This window comes from Falco punctatus (assembly GCF_963210335.1).
Source record: "Falco punctatus genome assembly, chromosome: 4".
Taxonomy (NCBI): Eukaryota; Metazoa; Chordata; class Aves; order Falconiformes; family Falconidae; genus Falco; species Falco punctatus.
In genome coordinates, this window is record NC_137583.1 from 50,582,011 (window position 1) to 50,598,784 (window position 16,774).

At 42.3% G+C, this 16,774-nt stretch overlaps 1 protein-coding gene across 10 annotated transcripts in view; it reads right to left on the reverse strand.

Moving 5' to 3' along the window:
- SMARCD3 (SWI/SNF related BAF chromatin remodeling complex subunit D3) overlaps positions 1–16,774 on the reverse strand; it is a 111,374-nt gene that overhangs the window by 16,166 nt on the left and 78,434 nt on the right. For all 10 annotated transcript variants that reach the window (XM_080382718.1, XM_080382720.1, XM_080382719.1 and 7 more), the window contains 4 exons: positions 10,792–10,914; positions 8,911–9,006; positions 8,317–8,418; positions 3,623–3,784 (listed from right to left, as the gene is read on the reverse strand). In XM_080382718.1, coding sequence (XP_080238844.1) covers positions 3,623–3,784; positions 8,317–8,418; positions 8,911–9,006; positions 10,792–10,914 — 483 coding nt within the window. The remainder of the gene's footprint in view (positions 1–3,622; positions 3,785–8,316; positions 8,419–8,910; positions 9,007–10,791; positions 10,915–16,774) is intronic.

A 16,774-nucleotide genomic window follows, 5' to 3' on the forward strand; every position in this document is an offset into this window, starting at 1 on the left:
CCTTTCCAATCCACATCTCACAGTTACCTTCTCTTCTCTTTACTATCATCCAGAAGCTAAACACGTATTGAATTCAGAAAAAAAAAATAATCTTTTGAAAAGGATCAAAATCTATAGTGTTTTGAAATCTTCTGTGAGTAATTGCAGTGTATTGCCATGAATCTAGAACCATTCCTTACACCCAGAGTTTTCAGAAATACAATTATTACAGCCTTTTTTTCCTTCTGGGATTTTTAATGCTCTGAACACTTTTTTAGAGGCTTTTCTCTAAAGATATTCCATCTAAACTGACTTAACCTGCCCCCTAAACTATCTATATAGTAACATTTGCCTTTAAAAATGCTGTTATGCGGAGACAATTTGTGAAAATGTTGAGGTCTATGCGAATGCAAATGCCTCTTCGGAAAAAGTATTTCCACCTGATAGAACAGAGATACTACTTGTAGTATTGCATCTATAGACAGAAACATGCTTTGCAGCTCTAGAGACAAAGGATGCAGGCAGGGCTGAAAACAATAGATTATTGGGTTGTAGAATGCACAAAGTCAGGCTGTTCAATTAGGTTGCTGTGGTTCCTCAGAAGTTTCCTCTTCTGAAATCCATAATTTTCTGGAGTGAAGGGATTTGGTAGCAGAAATACCTAGAAGCTGGCTTCTGGGTTTTGAAATACCTTTGGACCTTTTTTCTTGCTTTTGCTTGTAACACAGTGGATTTCAAATCCCCCAGTTGACGTAAACTGTTTTTAAACAGAAAAGGATCCTTCTGCATCTACTCTAAAATCTGCCTAATTTTCTGGTCTTCCTGCATCTAGCAATTCAGCCAGTTAGTTTCTAAAGAGCAAGGAAGTAACCAAAGCTACCGAGCCTGCAACTCACTCTTTTTATTTCATTTCTGAATTCTGACACTTGATAGAGACGACTGTAGAATTCCCACTTAAAATCTTTCCATACCAAGCTCCATCCAATCTGCTGTCACCACTGGCTCAACTCTTATGTCAAACTCCTAACATGGATGCCCAAGAGACAAGAGCTTTAAGAAGGGGAAAGGGAGCAAGAATACACAATAGTGAGGGAAAGGGTGGAAGACTGGAAACTAAGGCTCGATGGAATTTTCCTAAAGCTTCTTACATCCCTACTTAACCAGAGTTAATCTGGCTCTGAAAGCCTATATGACAACAGTAATTCTGGTGTGTGAGGTGGTACCACAATTCAGTGGTAATTTTTTAGTCTGTACTGTATTGTGTCATTAGATATAACCACAAGCACACCAGTGCACAATTTAGAAAAGCTGCTATACCAGATGAGAAGGCCAGTATCTAAACGGGAATGCTAGGGACTTTGATGCATTATGTACTGCTCCCCTAAGTGATCTGCATGCTTCCAGCTATGACCATGACTTTTTTCCAGGAGTTACATGCCTAAAAATACACAGTCTACAGAAATATCATCAGACTGGAAGGTATTCCTAACCCAAGTTCTTTACCCTCTATATCTCAATCTTAGAGTATTAGGGTGAAAACTAAAAAAATTCATCACAGAACGTTTCATTTGATTTAATGGGATTCATTTTCCTAAGTTACTAATATCAGTTCTGAAAGCAAGATTAGCTACTTAGGACAATTTTGCCAGAGACCTAAGGAAAACATAAACACTCATATCAATCTCATTTATGATTTTAATCTATGAAAGCACTGCATTCTTATGAATCTATTCCAAATTAGCCAGCTCTTGCAGGGAGTGAGGTTCAGTCTTCTAGAAAAGGAATCAGCTACTTCTCAGTTTAACTCATCTGACTAATCTTCTGAATATGGGAAGACAATTACCAGGTCTGATGGTATTCCTGAAGAGTTCTAACACAAAAGAGACCTATGAGCTAATAAGCCTCTGATGAGATACATGAAGAGAAGGTGGCTCTAGCAAGTTCTTATTCTAGCAAAGCACTTCAGCTGAAAATGAAAATCAATAAAAGTGAAAAGGCCCTCCTGCTTACCATAAATAAGGTATGAACTGCTGTACTGGATCAGACAAAGGATCTCCTACACATCTCCCACGCTAGCCTGCCCTTTATGGCGGCCAAAAGCGGGTACTAAAGGAAAAATGCAACAACAGGAGAAACATATACTGGTCCTTCCCCCAGAAAACTCTCCCAGTCTCCACAGCTTTGCAACTACCTTGCATTTATAACAGCCCAAGATTTTTCTTCCATTAGTCTGTCATTTCTGGAATCTACATACGCTTTTAGCATTTGTAATGTCCTGTCACAAGGAGTTTCGAAGTTTAGCTGTGCTTGATTCCCTTTGTTTTTAATTTGCTACCTCCAGTTTCAGTTGATGGCCTCTAATTATTTACCAAAATAAACAGTAATTACTCCTTGTTCACCTTTTTTATTCTGCTTATGATTTTTCAAATGTTTTTCACCTTCCCTCTTTCATTTCCCCTTTGGGCTGGCACAAACAAAATGGAATCTAAATTGACTATAGGTAAATAGAGAATGGAAATCAAATCATCTAAGCAACAGAGCGAACAGCTTTGAAGTTTTGCCAAAAATTCTTATGTGGTTTTAAGATGGAATTTTCACTACATATGCTGTAGTTCTCAAAAAAAAAACCCCAACAAAAAACAACAAAACAAACAAGAAAGTGACTATATAATCCAGATCGCTTTGGTTCTATATTCCTAAAAATACCCATGAATCTCACAATTATTTTGTTGTATTTTGTATTTTCAAATGTGGAAAACTCCAGTGCTGCATTTATTTCAAGCACTGGTCACTTTAAGCCATTGTAGGACAAATTAATAACAGAAAATAAAAGTTTAAAAAGAAAACTAGGACACAACTTTCACTGCAACATTTACTTTCAATGTTCACTAAAACATTATTCATTTATTGTAACCGCCAGTACTTTCCCTAAACAGCATTATGTCACGAACCCTACCTTTAGGTACTTTCAAACTAAACTGGGTAAGCCTGAGGCTAGAGAAAACCAAAGCCAATTAAGATAGTGATAGCTCAGACAACATTACTTTTACAAAACAAATACAATCGTGTTTACAGAAAAGGTGGAGATGCTTTTAAGTGGGCGCCTTGGTTAATTCTAGAGGTCACTGTGAAAGACAAAGTCGTAACATGCTACTTTCAAAACATCATGCAGATCATTGAGGGTATTTTATAATCTGAAGCAGATTTAGGAAAAAAATACCTTTTCTAATTATATCCTCCATGTCTTCTGCCCTTCGTAAACAGGGAAAGAGAAGAAAACAAGCCTATGCATGATTTGACAATCAGAATCAGCAGATTATTTCATATTTCTTAGTGTGAAATGATACATCACGGGGGGGAAACCCCCAGTAAATCAATACAATGAAACAATTATGAGAAAGTCCTCCTTCCTGGAAAGGCCACAATTTATGTGGGAGCACTGAATCACCAGATGAGGTTTTTGACAGAACTGGCACAGGGGGAGGGTGCTTATTGGTTATAGTGACTGCTGAAAACCATTCAGTACTGAAGATACTGCAAATCATTAAGGGAAGATAAAAATCAGTAATTTTGATCCATCCAAAATGTGTGGATAGATATTACATTTGCCTCTAAAGACCTACTGTGTCCAAAAAGGAGTTACCTGCTGGAAGTACTTGTCACAGTTAATATATTCCTTATCATGGGAGTCTTGCAGCTTATTTGTTTTGATATACTGCCAGAGAGCCTGGATGATGGCCGATCGGGTCTGTGTGTGTATCCCCAGCAAACGGGCTAATCGTGGGTCCAGTTTAAACTGTGGAGGCTGTAACAGAAAGAGGAGATGGAGACGGCAACAGAGAGAAGAGCAAACGTACACAGGTATGAAGTTTCAGCTTTAATGTTCAGGGGACTCTGTTCCTGACAAGAAGCACCCCATTAAATAGCAGAGATTGCAAAAATACAGGTTGCTCAGATGTGTACCACTGTCGGTGCTCTGGAAAAACTGTGTGCAGGGCTGTCCCGGTTTTATCTGGGACATAATTAATTTTTCTCTTAGTAGCTAGTGCAGTGTCTTGGATTTCGTGTAAAAACAATGCTGATGGCACACTGATGTTTTCGGTTGTTGCTGGGTGGTGTTTGTACTAGGTCAAAGACTTTTTAGTCTCCCAGGTCCTGCCAGTGGGAGGGCCAGAGGGGCATGGGAAGCCAGGAGGGGACACAACCAGGACAACTGACCCAAGCTAACCAAAGGGATATTCCATACCATTGGATGTCATGCTTGGTATATGAACTGGGGGGTGGGGATTAGCTGGGGCCTGCTGGTCACTGCTCAGGGACTGGCTCAGCATCAGTCAGCAATTGGTGAGCAACTGCATTGTGCATCACTAGTTTTCTTTTCTCTCTTCCCTTCAGATTTCATAACTCTCCCCTCCCCCCTGCTTTTCATTATAATTGTTATTGTTATCATTACTATTGTTTTGTTTAGGATTTTGTATTTCAATTATTAAATTGTTTTTAGCTCAACCCTTGCGTTTTACATTCCTTTCCAATTCTCCTCCCCACCCCTCTGGGTGAAGGGGAAGTGAGGAAATAAATGGGTGTGTGGCACTTAATTGCCAGCTGGGGTTAAACCACAACAAGGGCTTAAAAAGAAAGAGGGACACTCTACATGTGCTATACACACAGACTATCTGTATCATATGTTTTAGATAATAAAAACTTGCATGCAGACTCGGAAGAATTTTCCTTTTCAACACTGATGCATCATTTGACTTTAGGGAGTGAGAGAAGAAAAAGAATGGTCCTCACTTTGTGCTACTGGAGGTTAACCACAGATAGGGAGAATGAAGTCAGGATGATGCTTCTGCTGTTGCTAATAACTGCTCAGCTGCTCAACGAAGTACCTTGGAACTCTGTTTTTCAGTTATGTTCCCACCATTATGCTGCATACAAGAAAATTTACCCAACCACAACTAGTCAACAGAATATATTTCTTCTCCTGACCTCTGTGATACAACTCTTCAACCACCCTGTTCTGCATCTCTAGTAATAAACATTCCTTGGATACTATGGAATTCGGTGCCTCTTCAAGTGTATACCCATATTCAAGTTCAATATTTGCCACGTTATTAGGCAAGGATTACTTTGTTGGGTACCAGGTCACCCAAAGCTACTTTTGTAACTAATCAAAACTTAAGGATAAAAGAACATCTATTTTAAAGCATGAGTTTTTAATGATGATGAACATAATAAACACTGTCCTAACATTAAAGATACTCACTGGCTATATCAGCATTTCAGTTATCTCATATGCTCCTTAAAATTAATGAAATTTTACCTCTGCTAACGTAAAACAGAGTGTCTTTATCCTGGATAAATACTGTTTGCATAGAGGGGGAAAGAGGAGGACACAGAATGAGTTCTTAAAGCTATACAACCAAAACGTATCTCAGGCCCACCCATCCAGCCTGTCCAGGTTCCTCTGGATGGCATCCCTTCCCTCCAGTGTGTCGACCACACCACACAGCTTGGTGTTGGCAAACTCACTGAAGTTTGTGCTCAATCCCAGTGTCTGTGTCACTGACAAAGATGTTAAACAGTGCTGGTGCCAGTTCCCTGAGGAGCACCACTTGTCACGGATCTCCACTTGGACATCAGGCCATTGACCACAGCTCTTTGAGTGCAGTCATGCAGCCAATTCCTTACCCACCAAGTGGTCCATCTGTCAAATCTGTGTCTCTCCAGAGACAAGGATGTCATGCGGGACAGTGGAGAGTGTCAAATGCTTTGAACCAGTCCAGGCAGGTGACGTCAGTTGCTCTTCCCTCCTCCACCAACGGTGTAATCCCGTCATAGAAGGCCACCAAATTTGTCAGGCATGACTTGCCCTTAGAGAAGCTGAGCTGGCTGTCACAATCAACTCCTTTTCCATGTGCCTTGGCGTAGCTCCCAGGAGGATCTGTTCCATGATCTTGCTGGGCACAGAGGTGGGACTGACTGGCCTGTAGTTTCCCAGGTCTTCCTTATTTCCCTTTTTCAAAATGCGGGTTATGTTTCCCCTTTTCCAGTCAGCGGGAACTTCACCGGACTGCCACGACTTCTCAGATATGATGGATAGTGGCTTGGCCGCTTCATCCACCAGTTCCCTCAGGACCCACGGATGCATCTCATCAGGTCCCATGGACTTGTGCACTTTCAGGTTCCTTAGATGGTCTCGAACCTGATCTTCTCCTACAGTGGGCGGTGATTCACTCTCCCAGCCCCTGCCTTTGCCTTCCATGACTGGGGTGGTGTGAACAGAGCACTTGATGTTGAAGACTGAGTTGAGTTGTTGAGTACCTCAGCCTTCTCCATGTCCCAGGTAACCAGGTTTCCCATTTCCTTTTGGAGAGGGCTCCCATTTTCCCCAGTCTTCCTTATATCACTCACCTACCTATGGAAGCTTTTCTTGTTGCCCTTGATGTCCGTGGCCAGGTTTAATTCTATCAGGCCTTCAGCTTTCCTAACCTGGTCCCTGGCTGCTCAGAGAACTTCTCTGTATTCCTTTCAGGCTACCTGTCTTTGCTTCCACCCCCTGTAGGCTTTCTTTTTGTGTTTGAGTTTGTCTGAGAGCTCCTTGTTCATCCATGCAGCCTCCTGGAATTTTGGTTGGACTTCCTGTTTGTTGAGGCTTATGGCTCCTGAGCTTGGAGGAGGCGGATCCTTGAACATCAACCAGCTTTCTTGGGTCCCTCTTCCCTCCAGGGTCTTATCCCATGATACTCTACCAAGCAGATCCCTGAAGAAGCCAAGGTCTGCTCTCCTGAAGTCCATGGTAGCAAGCTTGTTGTGAGCCTTCCTCACTGCCCCAAGGATCATGACCTCCACCATTTTATGGTCACTGCAGCCAAGACTCCTCTTGAGCTTCACACTCTCCCTGTTGCTGGAAACAAGGTCCAGTATGGCACCTCTCCTCATTGGCTCCTCTATCACTTGGAGGAGGCAGCTACTGCCAATGCACTCCAGGAACTTCCTGGATTGCCTGTGCCCTGCTGTGCTGTCCCTCCAACAGATATCAGGGTGGTTGAAGTCCCCCATGAGGATCAGGGCTTGTGAACATGGAGCTGCTCCTATCTGTCTACAGATGGCCTCATCTGCTCGGTCTTCCTGGTTGGGCAGTCTGTAGTAGAACCCCACTATACTGTCACCTGTCCCTGCCCTCCCTTTAATCCTGACCCCTAAGCTCTCGGTAGGCTCCTCATCCATCCTCAGGCAGAGCTCTATGCACTTCAGCTGGTCATAGACAGCTGGTCATTGACATAGAAGGCAACACCCCCTCCTCGTCTCCCCTGCTTGTCCTTCCTAAAGAGCCTGTACCCTTCCATCCCAAGATTCTAGTCATAGAAGCCATTCCACCGCATCTCAGCGATGCCAGTAAGACCACAGCCCTGTAGGTGTGCACACGTCTCTAACTCCTCCTGTTCATTCCCCATGCTACGTGTTTGCATAGAGGCGTTGAAGTTCGGCCCCCAGTAAAGCTGACTTACTGCCTGGAGTGGCTGGCATTTCTTTGTGCTGCTCTTTAGGTGCTTAGCCTTACAACAGCATGAAACAGTTTGAAACTGTGCCCACTAACCTCTTTTATATTCTGTCCAAAGGCAAAATATCCTAATTTTGCCTACTGGTTGGTTTTTTTGTTTGTTTCCTGTGACCGGGATCAGGGAACTGATTTGGAAGTATGTTTTGTTAGCTTTCAAATGGATCAGTTCCCTGACTGGTTTGTGTCAAGCCCACAAATAGTGCTAGTACAATACAACTAATAATGACAAAAGAAGTAAAGCAGGAATGCCTAACAAGGCCTAAGAGTAACAGCAAGTCTAACCCTTGCAGGGCAATGTTGTCTCATGCCAGATTAGGGTGACAGTGTAACCAAAACTTAACAAACCAAGAAAGCTGTGTAGTCTGCTCTGAAAAGAAGGCTGCTACAGCTACACAGCTAGTTCAGGTACCACTAGCAAAAGCCACTCCTTTGAATTTCTGTACAGGACCGCACACATCACCCGCATGTGACTTATCTGACTATTCTCTAAGAAGCCTGAGGTGGAAATGCATATTCTTTCTGCAGGCAGGCAATAAAAATACTAATTATCATAGTGCCAAGAAAAATAATTGTGTTAGACTATAACAGAAACTTACTTGATGCGTCCCCTTCAAATTTTAAATAATCTGTCAGTTTGGTATTATTCTAACCTCAATGGACTATGTGACATTCTGAGTCCAAGTATATTGGTTTTTGATGTATGTGACAGGATGAATTTGCTCTGTTGCACATCCTCCCAATGGCTGCATTTTCCATGTCAAAAACAGTGCACTGACCTGGTAGTCCAGCATGAGGAGTAATGTGCACCGCACGCTGACATCGCCAGGTCTTTTTACCTGGAAGCCATCTGTTTCCTGGGTTGTGGGAGTTCTGTGCCACTGCCAAAGGAAGAAGCAAGATGGTCAGTCTTTTTTTTGCTGATGTCCACAGAGGTGCATCATGCACAAAAGCACAGTGCGCCATGCAAGAGAGTAAGACAAGTACAAGCCTTCCGCAGATCTTGCCATTTCACAAAAAAACCCACAACAAATGCCCCCCAAACAATTTCTTGCTCTGCCTTTACGATTCAGCTTTAGTGCACAGTCTGCTCTGCTGTTAGTGTGCTTTACTTGTTAGGAAAAAATTGGAACATATTTCACTATTTCATACATTCTGTCCTAAGGTGTGCAGTATCACTACCACGTTTATGTTTTTAGACTACATAGATTCTCTTAGTAAACACTCTTGAAAAGAATGGAATTTTGAAAACTTTGAAAATACCTTAAATGAGATAATGAATGCAAGGTGACAAACAAGGTAGACAGCAGGCACATAGCCATTTATCTGTGCTACTGCCAGGTTTGTATGCAAAGGGTGCACAACCTTCTTACCTCCACAAGATGGTTGTCAGGTCCATAAAGATCTTTGTCCAGTTCAATAACCAAACTCTTAAAAAAAGACGAAAACTTCCGTTTCTGTTTGCTGAGCTGTACAATTAGAAGAAATATAAATGTTTAAGGCTGCATATATTAGCTTGTGTTCCATGCTTCCTCCTCAGGTTTTCTCTTTCTCTTGAACATTAATTCCTACACAGACCACAAATGTGATCAATCTAATTGAGTTTTCCCTCTGACAAATGCAGGGTAAGATGCAAAAATCTCATCAGTGGTGGAAAACTGCACACTTAAGTGAAGATTTCTATGACTCTCTTAAGTTATTGGAAAGGACTGGCTTCTAATGTGAACGACACCTGTTGGAGCGGGACCAGAGGAGGCCACGGAGATGGCCAGAGGGCTGGAGCCCCTCTGCTGTGCAGCCGGGCTGGGAGCGCTGGGGCTGTTCAGCCCGGAGAAGGGAAGGCTCCTGGAGAGCCTGGAGCACCTTCCAGCACCCAAAGGGGCCGGCGAGGAAGCTGGGGAGGGGCTTTTCCCAAGGGCCTGCAGCGCCAGGACAAGGGGGAACGGCTTTGCGCTGAGAGAGGGCAGATGGAGATCAGAGCTGAGGGAGAAATCCTTCCCTGTGAGGGCGGCGAGGCGCCGGCACGGGCTGCCCAGAGCAGCTGTGGGTGCCCCAGCCCTGGCAGTGCCCAAGGCCAGGCTGGACGGGGCTGGGAGCCACCGGGGCTGGGGGAAGGGGGCCCTGCGCGTGGCAGGGGTGGGACTGGGGGGTCTTTAAGGTCCCTTCCAACCCAAACCATTCTAGGATGGCTAAGGCCACTATATACCTTTTACTTGAACAGCTTTGTTTTTTTGATGACTGCTAATTTCTTGGTCTGATTTATCAGATGACGGTAAATTTTACAGATTAATCATACTCTAAGCAATAGTATTTCCTTTTACATTTTGCTTTCCCATTTCCAGTAAACAGCTCTTTACTACACAGCTCATACTGTCTAAATTAAAAACTAGGAAGTGTCTATAATCACATAATCTGACTTTCCATAGAATGCAGTCCAAAGGATTTCCATTAATTTCTTCTTAATTTCTTTTAGAAAGTCACCGTCCTTTGATTTAAAATTTGCCAGTAATTGAGAAGCTATTTTGTTCCAGTAAAGAATCTTTTTAAAATATATACTCTGATTCCTAAACTGAATTTGTTGAACTTCAATTTTCAGTGTTGTCCTTTGTCGCCCCTTCATACTCCAGCAAGATTACGATTCTGATTCATGTACAGTTATCTCCAGACAGCGAGATGTGCCTTGAAAGCCTTGCCCTCTCCATACATGCACGTTCTCCATCTGTTTATCCTATCAAATACTTAGCTTGTGAGGTCTATTCAAATTGGTGACAGCTTTATCGCGAAAGTCCAGTCTTCCCTGAGGAAAGCTAAATCCATCACTGAGGTTTCTGCTAACACTTTTCTTCCATTCTTGCTCTGACCATCCATACATCCTCTTGTCCTTCCTTCTCCTTGTTATCCTACTCTTCACAAGATACGATGTGTGCTGTAGGCCTGACTTATCACACCTCTCATGACCTGAACTCTGCCATATCTTTTAAGGCAATTGTCTCAGCCCTGTTCTCTCTGCCTCGTATTACTGGTCCTGTGCTTAAATCTGCTCCATTTCTTTCTGCCCTCCCCACCCCTCCCCAACATTCCCATTACGGCCTGATCCCTCACTCCGGCTGGACGTGGTGCCTTCCCAGCACCAACAAGCCAATGCTACCATTCAGAGATATCTTGTCTGAGTTGATGTCCCCAGTAAAGTCTACCACCCCACAGCACGATCTCTAGATTCTTGCCAGCCCCAGTGAAGCACAGGTGAGTCATACATCATCCAGGAGCTTCCCCTCCACTCGCAGCTCCCATGAAGCAATGCTGCCATCAGAGTCATCAGCGTCAGATTTTGCAGGATTAAATGTGTTGGAGATGTAAAGCCTCAGTTTCCGCTTTTGCTGTTATACAAATAGAGAAAAGAAAAGTACATGTCCAGTTTAAGTCCAAGACCTGAGAAGCCACAGGAAAGGTGAGAGTTACACATTTAGTAAAGAATCTGCATGTTTAGTACAGTTGCACCAGGTTATACTAGAATTTAAGATACAGTTATGTATAAGAGAACACACTGAAGAGCTGAGCCTGAAAGTTCCTTTCAAAAACAATTGGCTATACAAACATGCAAAGATCCACTGTAAGCAGAGAAAAACAGCAGGCTGCATGGGCAAGCCCATGAGGCCATACATCCTCTACTTCTGCATTAGGTATTTGAGAAATCATTGTAAGAAAAGTATGATATGATGTCCTTCTGTTCTAGATACTAGCTAGATTGCTAAAACTCAGCTACAAACCTCTTGCTACATGAATGCCTTTTATAGTTGCATCAGTTCAGATTTGTAAATGGCAGTCACAAATACAGCTAATGCTGCAAATGATGTGCCGGGCACATCTCTGCCCAACTTCATTCTACTGTCATGCAGAGCCTGGAAATAACTCTACCTACAAACACACCCCCAAATAGACACACACGCACAGCCCTGCCGCATAACCCTCCTCTTTAACTGCCTTTCACCCTAACCAGACATGTTGCGGGTCCAACTTGCTGTGAAACCCAAGCAGAGGAAGGCACCGTGCTTCACCCCTAACCCAGGTGCTCAAGTCTGAGAGAGATATAATCACGCCTATCTGTTGCCATTTTTACAGGCTATCTAAGACTTCCCCATCACTGTACTGGCTTACAGCTATATTAATTCCCAGTGCCCTTCTCTCTTGTGCACCATGTGGAAAACCTGGCCATCAGCTCTGATACATGGGTTCCAGAAAAGATATTGCCAAAAATGTCTTTGGGACTCTAATCTCAAATATCTGCTTATAATATAATGATGAAAAGGCTACAGTTGTCAAATTAACGCAGTTAAAACAACCTTCATACAATGTAAGAAAGGAGTAGTCTTGTAAAGCTTTCACACTCACACAGACACACTTATAGGAGAGCAGGAAGTCATATACATCAGGTCAGGAAACTAAAAATCTAATATAGCATAGAGAAATGTGGGAGGCAGAGATGTATGGCTGAAGAGGAGCAAGAAAATGACTACATTTTGCCAAATCCAAGAAGACAGTGACAGAAAGGTTTGATGGAAATGGAGTGTCAATAGCATGCACTGACAGAACAGGATTTTCAGAAGTGCCACGAGTCCAGAAAATGACAGATTGACACAGATGAGAACAGTCAGATAGGTAGAAAAATATTCCTGGAAATCTATATTCTTTTCCCATCCTTTCCTACAGGATTTCTGTTGCTAAAGTGCTCTTTCATTACATAAAATGTTTTTTTTTTAATGCCCTAGAATCCTTATTTAGTGTGGAGGCCTTGTGAAGGACTTCACATTTCTTAATTCACAACCAAATTAACTTGCACATTTTACACACAGTTCCTAAATTTTATCCCCACCTGGATTATTTGCAAAACTGTATCTATATACATAAGCAGCTTTTTTTCTAACAGTTCCTCCTAGGTACTCTACTGATATTTCAGGTTTGTATCACTGATTCCATTTCCCTCTTCTTTCGATTTCCAAAGACATTCTCTCCATTCTCCCTCATACCCTGGAAATACCTCTCCTCCCATCTCCCCATAACCAGATAGAACTGTGTCCGTTTCCTCTGGTTTGACATTTCATCACTAAGGTCGTCCTCTGCAATAACATCCTTATTCAAATCTGAATATTTTAGATGTCTTCCTTTCTCCTAGCTTTCAGGCTCGAGCTGCCTTGTACAGTCCACCCAATGCCAAGTAGTCACAACACCTAACTCCACTGTGAAATACAAAATACCTCTCTGTGTCACTTTGCACTGTTCCCCTTTGCTAACCCCTTACAATTCTTCTTTCAAGACATGCACAAGCCAGATGCAGCTTACATTTTCAGAACTGGTCTCCTGCTGGGTTCCTTACACTTTCCCTACGCCAAAGTCAGAGTCTGCATATCATTTGTTCGTTTCGCCCACATCTCTCTCTTCTGTTTATGGTGTTTTCTTCTACACAACAAATTCTCTTTCTCAAATTTAATCCTTTCCTCACTGTAACCTCTATAAATCAGCCCACTTTTTCCACACTGTCATCAGAAAGAAACTTGGAATAAGTACGAATAAAAAATCCTAAGTAACGGCTATCTCTAAAGTTATCTTTTGTCCTACTTTCTACATATCTTGATTTTAGATCAAAAACCATTTAGCCTTTGACTCCAACACATTACAGACACTACTGACAACCTGTACGTTCTGTGGAATGCTGAGCCTTTAGTCTCTGCTAAGCAAAGACGTTCTATCCAACAAGCAAAATGTGTAATGTGCACTGTGGGGGTTGTCTTCAAATTTTGGCCCAAAAGGTACTGCAAATCTGCAACTCTATTAAGGCAGTGATCATCTCCCAAATGCAACCACAGGATGATCCTTCCTTCTGACTCATCAGGAAATCAGTCAAACAGGGCAACTGCACAGCTGCAAGAGGACCCCAACACCAAATGGGCTTTAAATCTAATTAAAATCTTTTTATTAGAACACAAAGCAGAATAAGGGAACATAAAGAAGGAAAACTCACATTTGTCAGGTAAAATGGAATAAATAAAATGAAAAACAAATTAAAAAAAGGTTTTGTAAACCAAATTTTCTCTGCTCACATGTCCTTGAAAATGGTTCATTTCTTCAGCCTTGCTCTTATTCCAGCAACTCTGTGATTTCCGGGGTTGCAGAAAACTCTGTAGGGTCATTTCTGGGGAAAAACAGAGAATCCTCTCTATTTATTCCTTAAGATCCAACTGTGTTTGTTCTATTGCCTTCTCTCAGGAGACTCCAAATCTCTGCTTTTTCTTCCAGCTTTTAACTCAACAAGGCAGTCTTTTGTTCTTGTTGCCTTGCTGACTGCCCTGCCCTGCACTCCAGCTGGCACAACCTCCCCCTCCTTCTGAGGGCTCTACCGGGCCAGGAGCACCTTAGGATGTGACAAACACTAGCCTTCCTTTCAGGTGCCAGCCGTCCCAATTGCAGTAACTCTAGTCCTGGCCTGCAGACTGCATCCGGATCTGCCAAAGATGTTCTGGTAGGCAGTCTAAAAAACAGTGAAAAAGGTATTTGGCCATGAACACTGCCTGAAAAGCCAAACAAGTCCTCTGTACAGTGCCGTACTGATCCAGAAACACTGAAACCTCCACAACTACCTTTCTGAAGCTGCTGCCAAGATGTCAACTTCCTATTTGCTCCCTTATGAGTTGCTGCTCCATTTTTTCCTTCTTTCTGTCCTTCCCAGAATTCCCACTACCACCTCTTCCTTACACATGCCTAGTGTTACCAGCACCACTGCACCCTTGGGAACAGCTCTGCTCAAGACATTCTGGGAGGCGGACTATCTCACCTTCCAGTTCCAGGAACTAGACAAGCGCACTATAACTTGCCCTACGTACACTTAGCACCAACAGTGGCAACACGCACTCTGAGCAGTGGCATTTAAAGAAAATATGTGTAGTAATCTCCAGCAACACATCTGAACCATAGCTCTACAAATGCACATTTTCTTTGGACCACATTGACTTTTCTCCTGTCAGCTGTGAGTCACTACCAGCTCACCTGACGAAGTAAGATCCTGGCAGAGATCCAAGAGTATCGTCTGAATCTCTCCTGAAGGGATCCACCCAGTAACAACTTCACACTCACAGCTATATTGTTATCATAAGGATGTCCAGCCTTGGAAAACATCAGCTTGGAGATGATACAGAGAAAATATCGAGCTCAAGGAAGAAGAGCACCAAAATGGTGCTGGCTGGGGTTTTATAGCCACTACACAGTCCATAAAGTCTCCTTGGCTGAAGACACCCACCCAAAATCACTGCACTCAGTTCACTTATCAGTACTCCTGGGTTTCACAATAATGCCAAGTTTATACCCAGAAGGCTCTGAGAGTGAGGTATTCTTCCATCTCCCAGTTGAACTCCATCTCATCCAGGCAGGAAATGGTAACAACACCAGTTATGTGCAACTTGGTTATTTTGCAGATTAAATACAGCAATGCAATATACTTGGGCAAGAAGCCACTGCCCTTCAACAGATTCTGCAAATTTCTTAGCAATGCATATTGTAGCACTGATCTAAAATCTATTCTCCTGTTTGTATGGTGGCTTCTCAGAGAACAGAAAAGCAAGCCACCAGAACCTGTGGCCTTGTTTTCTACTGGTATGATCCTCAGTAGCTTAGAGCAAAAAATAAAGGGAAAAACTGCAGCTCCAGGGCAAGAAGAAAGCATCACATTTCATCTCTTCAGACACTGGAACTCTACTACCCACAAAGACAAAGCTCAGCAGGGCGGAACTTCACAGAGACTTGATCAACGTTGTGAATCAAATAACCTCTTGTCCAAAAATCAATAAATGCTTAATCTGCTTATTCTCTTAAGTGTAAGATTGTCTTCAGCACAATGAACACGACATAGTAGTCATATTAAAAAGAAAAGCCTTCCCCAAAAAGCACTGAATTACACTTACAATTTCTCCTTGAGAAAAAGAAAAGGAAAAAAGAAGCATATGTGACAGAAAACTGGTCATGTCAGTGATGAACTGCTGCAAAGGTCTCAGCTACAACAGCAGCACAATTGGCAGGAGAGTTCCTGTGGAATGAAACAGATTTAAACAGGAGGCTGACAGGAATGCTGGAGCAGCAGAACTACAGCTTTTTCCCTAAGTTCTTCAATGTCATCACACAAATCAATACAGCTTTAAGTTGAAGTAAATGGGTGAAAAGCTGGAAATCCATCAAATTCTTCAGAAAACTACCTCTGCTTTATAGTGCTGCATTTTTTTTTTCAGTTTCCATTAGCATTAAACCCCTAAAAAGTCAACTCGGAAACTAAGCATCTAAAGATAATGACAATCTACGTGATATCCCTAAGACACACCTCCATCGACTGCTGAAGTTAGTTTCTTCAGTGAACTCTCAGGCAGGACACAATACCTTCAGGACCCCTCCAGGGAAGTTGTGCTCTGGATTTCAAACAAATTAACTAAGTTATCAGCAGACAGACTGTTGCTGACTGAACCAAGGAAATCTGGCTGCTAATCCTATGACTAAAATTGTGTTAAGAGCTCTCCATGTGCATCTTAAGGATGGATTTCTGTGTACCTCAACACAGCATAAAAAGCTCATGCATAAAGCACAGGAAAGATTAAAATCTGCTTCTGTCTTTGCATACACAGTAACTGTTTCATGGTCTCAGAAAAACTTTTTAGGAAGCAAAAAGAACAGTGGAAGATAAAGTAGCATGGAGCCTAGAAACCAGGAGACAAAGAACAATGACCATTAACAACAAGTCAAGTCTGACCACTATAAAAGCATCAAATTAAACAGAGAGTGTCCATATCAGAACTGGAATATAGAGGTATCACTCACTCAGAGTAGTGGTATATTTTTGTCAAATTTTGTAAAAGAAACAAAATCCGTTAGGTAACTCATGACAACAAAAAGATGGACAAGAACTTAAAAATGGCCAACCCAAAGCAGGAAAATCAGTGACTTGGTAGAATATACAAGTATCATGAACACTAAAAGAAACTACTCAATATTTAGTGAGTTCAAAATTGCACCAACTCATGAAATACACCTGTATACAGTTCTATAAAAACTTCTAAAAAAAGAAATCTCGAAAAAAGACAAACAAATCTTATAGAGGAATAAAATGGAGAATAGTATGCACAATACTCTATAAAATCAGTTTATTTGGCAGACTATACTGTCTCGGGAAGAGGATCGGGAGGTGTATATTGACAGGTTACATGA